General features: G+C 53.4%; 1 protein-coding gene across 1 annotated transcript in view; it reads right to left on the reverse strand.

Moving 5' to 3' along the window:
- Positions 1 to 1,108: 1,108 nt before the first annotated feature.
- Prmt8 (protein arginine methyltransferase 8) overlaps positions 1,109 to 5,826 on the reverse strand; it is a 52,990-nt gene continuing 48,272 nt past the window's right edge. The window contains exons 9-10 of the mRNA XM_010611578.3: positions 2,601 to 2,722; positions 1,109 to 1,932 (exon numbers count right to left, since the gene is read on the reverse strand). Of these exons, the coding sequence (XP_010609880.1) occupies positions 1,849 to 1,932; positions 2,601 to 2,722 (206 nt within the window). The 3' untranslated portion in view covers positions 1,109 to 1,848. The remainder of the gene's footprint in view (positions 1,933 to 2,600; positions 2,723 to 5,826) is intronic.

Here is a 5,826-nt window from a genome sequence, read left to right on the forward strand (position 1 = left end):
AGTCTGCAAATTCTAGCGCACCCGAAGCAAGGCACCCATCTCCTCTGTGGCTCCCGCAATCTGGGCTTTTGTGCCACAGGGTGGAACCCCCGCTTGGAGCCGAGCCTTGCTGTGGACCAGATACAGGGGCTCTGGGCCACAGTGGGGACCCACTCATGGATGTGCTTCGAGTGCCCTTAGAGGAAGCATCTTCTGACACACTCGCCTTTGATCCCTCTTAAGTTTCTCTTAACTATAACAAAAAAGCCTGAAGTCATTTTCACTGTACTCTTTACCAGGCAGAGTCCCACCCTCAGGATTCAGGGCTCAGAATGATTGGAACTGGGGTTGAGGCCCCGACCTCCTCGCCTCACCTGCACTGCTTTCCTTCATGGCACTAACACTGACCATATCTAACTCCAGGGCTCTGGGAAGCTGGCACCACCCCAGACACCACAGGCTTCTGTTTTCCCTCCAGGGCCTCTCCCATGCACAGCCGAGCTTGCCTTCTTTGCCTCCAGTCCCATCGCCACCCCGACCACTGTCCCTGAACGGCCCACCTTCCTCCCCAGCCGCGGACATCTCTCCAAGAGGAAATGGCACAATGAGACTGATGGTCTGAGGCTAAGGACAACCTATGAACAAACCAACACAGAGCACTGGACTGAGCCTGAATGACCACAGCACCACGTTTTCATCTGCTGGACGTTTCCCGACAGATCTTGGCTCCACCGTCTCGCAGTCTGGAGCATTCTGCCCCTCCCACAGTTTCAGTACCCTCTTCTCTCCCCAAGGAAGGCACTCAGAAATCTGCAGAAAGGATGCTCTTGGGCTGGGGTTTTAGCTCAGTGGCTCCACTGCCTGCATCGCAAGTGCGAGGATCTGAGTTCCATCCCCAATACCAAAAAAAGAAAGAAAGAAAGAAAGAAAGAAAGAAAGAAAGAAAGAAAGAAAGAAAGAAAGAAAGAAAGAACACTGGAGCCAGCCCAGCCCACCAGCTGCTCTTACCAGGGAGTGCACCACCAGGGAGTACTGCTAACACAGTACCCTCTGACTTCGATCCCACAGTGGGCTTTGACTGCCCTGCATCCAGCCCTCTCCCTCCAGGACCCCAGGACACAGACAGCCGTGCTTCGTTCTCAGGTCTGTTTATTGAGTGCCCACGGAATCTGTGGTGCTAATGCTCAGGGTTCAGAGCCACGGTCTAGTCAAAAGGTGACCAGAGAGAGTACAGAGAATGCTTCATAGCTGCATGACATCTGTCCAGGGACAGGGAAGGAGGGGACTAGTCACAAAACAAATTCCTATTCAAAAGCAACAGACTCTTCTCTGAGAGTAATATATTTCCCACGCGCACAGGCACACGCCCTCTGAATGCACCCACCTGGTGTATATGCATATACAGGCATCCGTGGGCAAATGAACTGCTATAAATGCTTATGCACGCTCACGCACACGCACACCACTGCACAGACAATCTGGCTATGCTATCAAAGACACTGTGTCTCCATGTTCTAGTAGAAGCGATCTGTCCTAGATGCCTGCAGCATGCAAAACGTGGGACATCCGAGAGTCACAGTCGAGGATGGGGACACAAGGGTACTTCTCCGTCCTTGGGCCCCAGCCACAGGTTGCTCTCTGCTGGCAACAACGAACCCTTCATGAAGGGGTCCCGGAACGGGGTGGAGGAGCTGGAGCTTGCTGCTCAGGGCCGAGCCGCGAAGAGCCCCTGTGAGTTCACCAATCTTCAGGGCAGAGTCGAAGCTCTGTTTTCAAGTGCAGAGTCCTGCAAGCAGCATTCCTGGGGGCAGCGTGGAGGTCCGGGTGAGAGCTCCTTTCCTCACTCACTCTCTGTGGCTCCCCACGGTGCTAACGCATTTTGTAGTCATTAGATACAGATGTTTCGCACAGCTGTCCCTTAAAATCCAAGTCTACTGTGAAGTCCAGGTCTCGCTACACAGAGAGCAGAAGGTCAGAGAGTGAGTCTGGGCAGGAAGCCGCCCAGGCACAAGCTTCTTCTTGGCCCTCGCAAGGGCAGACAGGGGGCTCGCAAGTGTTTCTAGCTAAGGTGTCACGGTGCTGAGCCCTCGGGATCTATGCTGGTGTGTCCCATTCATCCCAACCCTCCCTGAGCTGGTGTAACACGTCCTCTCAGATTTCACATTGGGATAAAGGAGCACGAGTCTTGTGACCTCACTCCCAAGCCCTCTGATTTTAATGCACTGCCCACAACTGGCCCTGCTTAGAAGAATCAGACTCCGCCCACCAGGTCAGCCAAAGCAATGTGAACAGAACTTCTCCCAGGCCCACAGAAACTGCGATTTCCAGGCCCCGCTCATCCTAAAGGAGGTCGAGGCCACTTATTTGGCAGTACCCGTTTGCCACACCCCCTCACCTGTCCAGCTCAGGAGTCCAGAGGGAGATCTGGAGAAAGCCTCTAACTGCTAGGTATGCAGGGTCCAGGCTCGAGCCGCCTGCAAAGGCAGAGCCCCACTGCCCATGGGAAGGTTTCTGGCTGCACACGACACTGGCACCAGGCCAGGGTTCTTAGGGACTCGTGAGGACTGGCTCCACGGGCCCTTCCCCTCAGTGACCGGCCACATAGGGTCCTCGGCACTCACCACATTTTTGGCATTGGGCTTCATGGATATGGTTCCGTAGATTTCCTCCCCTCTCCGGACAGTGAGGTAATCTTCTAAGTAGAAGACAGTCTGCTTCCAGTGGGTGTAGGGAGCATCTGGGGCTGAAGGGCGACATTGGGGAGGAGAAAGGAGTCAGAGACAGAGGTGTCCACACAGAGTCCACATGGAGGTGCTCGGCGTCCCCACACACTCTTGTGGGGTCCCGGCCCAGCTCAGCCCAATCCCTCTCCCCCAAACATCTGCACCCCTCGGAGCTGCTGATCTCAGTGAGGCACCAAAGAGAAGCAGGCTGGTATTACACGTTCATACCAGTGGCACCAGTGACTCACGATGTTCCTGCTTTGGTTAGCCCAACAGAGCAGGATTTCAGTCAGTATGGAAAGATTTACAGAGCAGGCCATCTATCTCTTCTCAGGTAGGGTTGGTCTCATTTATGCAGACTCCACAGGTAAGCCAGGGTTCCAGTTCCCCTGGCCTCCTGCTCTTCCATCCTACAAATAGGTTTCTGTGCCTGTTGCTGTGTCCTGCATCAGAGCCCTGCACCCTGGCCAAGCTTGCTGTGGGCATGCGACAGTGCCTGCCTAACTGGATCAGAAAGGAAGGTGGTGACACTCGTTCCACAGGCCACTCCTCCTGCAGGATCCACGGCCCGGTGATGCTTGCGCCTCCCTATGTTTTCCATTGGAGCCCATGGGTCGCAGCTATGTGTGAGAGGCCCTGCCTTCAGCCACCCTCCTCCTCTTTGGCCACTCTTCCCCTCCCTCTTCACTAGCTTCTCTCTTCCGCAGCCCTTGAGGTCAGCCCTCCCTGGCTACCTGAACCTGGATTAGGGCCCCTTGGCTCTGTCGCCATGATGTTCAGCCACAGTACAAACGCCTCCTGCACCACTCGTTTCCAACCTCCACCAGTACACGGGGCCAGGGGCTCTGCATCTCAGCGCCTGCTACAGAATTTGATTGGACACATGGATGACAGCAAGAACCCAAAGAGCAGACACCTCATGGTGCCTCAGTGTCCCCATACAAGCTGCATTACACTGGGGCTTTTGGACTTTGGACTGTGGGAGAACAAACTTCACACTTGGCTGCTCCCGGCCCAGACTCTAACCTTCCCCCACCAGAGCATCCTCTGCTTAGGACCAGTGCTAAAGACGACACAACACTGAGGCGATGTGACAAGAACCTTTCAAATCCATCAACAGAAAGACTTCTATGTGGCTTCAGGGGCAGAGCAAAGCTGGGTCACTGGGACTTACGAGAGGCCATTTTCAACTCACCAGGAAGAACCGGAGCTACATCCTAGTCCTATGGGCTCCCATGGCCCATCCCATTCCAAGTGAGCACAGGTGTCATGCACAGAGTCCGGCCAGGTGACCTCTAAGATCTTCCAAAGCGCCAAGATCCGTATTAATTGGGGTGAAGACTGCCCTTTTTGCACTTTGCAGTGGACTGGCTTGGTCAAATGTTTTCAGTGTGTGCCTCTGGAATCAGCACACACTCAAGATCATGGGGACAATGCACAGCCTGTGCCCTGTAAGGAAGGGAGGACTGCGAACGTGCAGGTTGTACCTACTGGCCTCCCTGGCTTCCAAGGTACACTGCTGCCTGCAGGCAAAGTCCTCTTGCTTCCCGTGTGCCTTGTGCCAGCCACCTCTAAATAAGCTGTAGAAAAACAGCTTCCGGTTGTGTGTGGTGAATGCCAGTGTGGGGCTGACAGCACTCTTTCCCCCTTCCACTTACACTGGCTCAGACAGGTCTCTCCCTTCCTGAAGACCTGCCTGCAAGGGACTCACATGGCCTCCTCTGTCATCCAGCTCAGCCCTGCTGGCAGGCAAGCCCAGCCCTGCTGGCCGGCAAGCCCAGGAGCCTCACTCCAGTGGTGGCCCCCAAATCCTGCCAGCTCTGCACTGTAGAAAAACATCTGTGTTTCCTTAATATAAACACCAAAGGTGAAGAACTTCCCAAACACCAGTGTCTGTCAAGGATCATTGACCTCAGACTGATGGTTGAATCAGTGTCTCAATCTTAGCTCTTAGTGCATACTCCAATTTGCATTTTTGACTGTACTCTAAGTGACTGGAATGCAGTAATTCTGGAAAGTGGACAGATGTGTGAGACGTAGCCTCTCCCAGCGGGCAGTGAGGCACACAGTGCTGGCTGGAGTCCCGAGCATCCTTCTGCTAAGGGGAGGGCAGTAGAAAGACCCTTTTTAGGCACCAGTGAACCCAGCTTGCAGTCTCTACCTTGCCACAGACTTGCACGGTGGCCCTGGGTTTGGGCTCTCTGGCTGCAGATCCCCCTAAGGAACTGAGTGAGCATGAGCTGAGAGGGGAGGGGAAAGGTCTGAGGGTGACCAAACTTCCGGTTGTGCCTGGAGCAGTTCCAGTTTACTTCCTTCTCCTCACATATGTCTTAGCAGCTCTCCCTTTTACTTGTAGTGTCCTTGAACTGACGGGTTAAATTATGCGGTCCCTGTTCCATGTTAGGGTCCCCGTACCCACGTTAGGGTACTGTATGCCACTTCATCCAGTTGTCCATTCATCATTATGTACAGTGTCATACAGTTGTATTCACCCATGCACTATGACTCCAGCCCGCAAAGGTAAGCCGACTCTCTGATTGTCGGGTGTCACTACACCCAGGGTGAGCAGCTGGCGCAGGACTACAGATTCCATCCAAAGCTCTGCTGTTCTGCAACCGGATGAGCACACCTCCCCTACAGCTCTAACGGACTGGGCAGAGTCAGGTAAGCAGTGATAAATATGGGATGGTGGGAGTTTGGGTCAGGGGTGTGGGTGGGAACACACAGAAAGCTATGGGGATGAATGGCAGGAGCCGCCTCAAAGATTTTCCTGGTGCTTTTGGAAATGGAATCTTGCTTCCTGTTTCACTTCCCAGTGGCTAAGTGGCTGATAGTTCTTTCTGGGATATAATAACTTTTCAAAGCTATAATTTTGAAATTCTGTTCTCTAGAGGGTCTGCAAGCCTTTTGAAGAATTAAAGACTATATACCAAGAAACATCTTTGAAGCTGGGCATGATGATGCATGCCTATAATCTCAGCATTTTGGGAGGCTGAGGCAAGAGGATCATCATGAGTTTGAGGCCAGCCTGAGTTACATAGTGAGTCCAAGGCCAGCCTGATCTACACAGTGAGACCATGCCTCAAAAAAAAAAAAAAAAAAAATCCACCACCAACCAACAAAC

The sequence above is a fragment of the Fukomys damarensis genome, unplaced genomic scaffold (assembly GCF_012274545.1).
Source record: "Fukomys damarensis isolate Sample0158 unplaced genomic scaffold, DMR_v1.0_HiC HiC_scaffold_19, whole genome shotgun sequence".
In the NCBI taxonomy this organism is placed as follows: domain Eukaryota; kingdom Metazoa; phylum Chordata; class Mammalia; order Rodentia; family Bathyergidae; genus Fukomys; species Fukomys damarensis.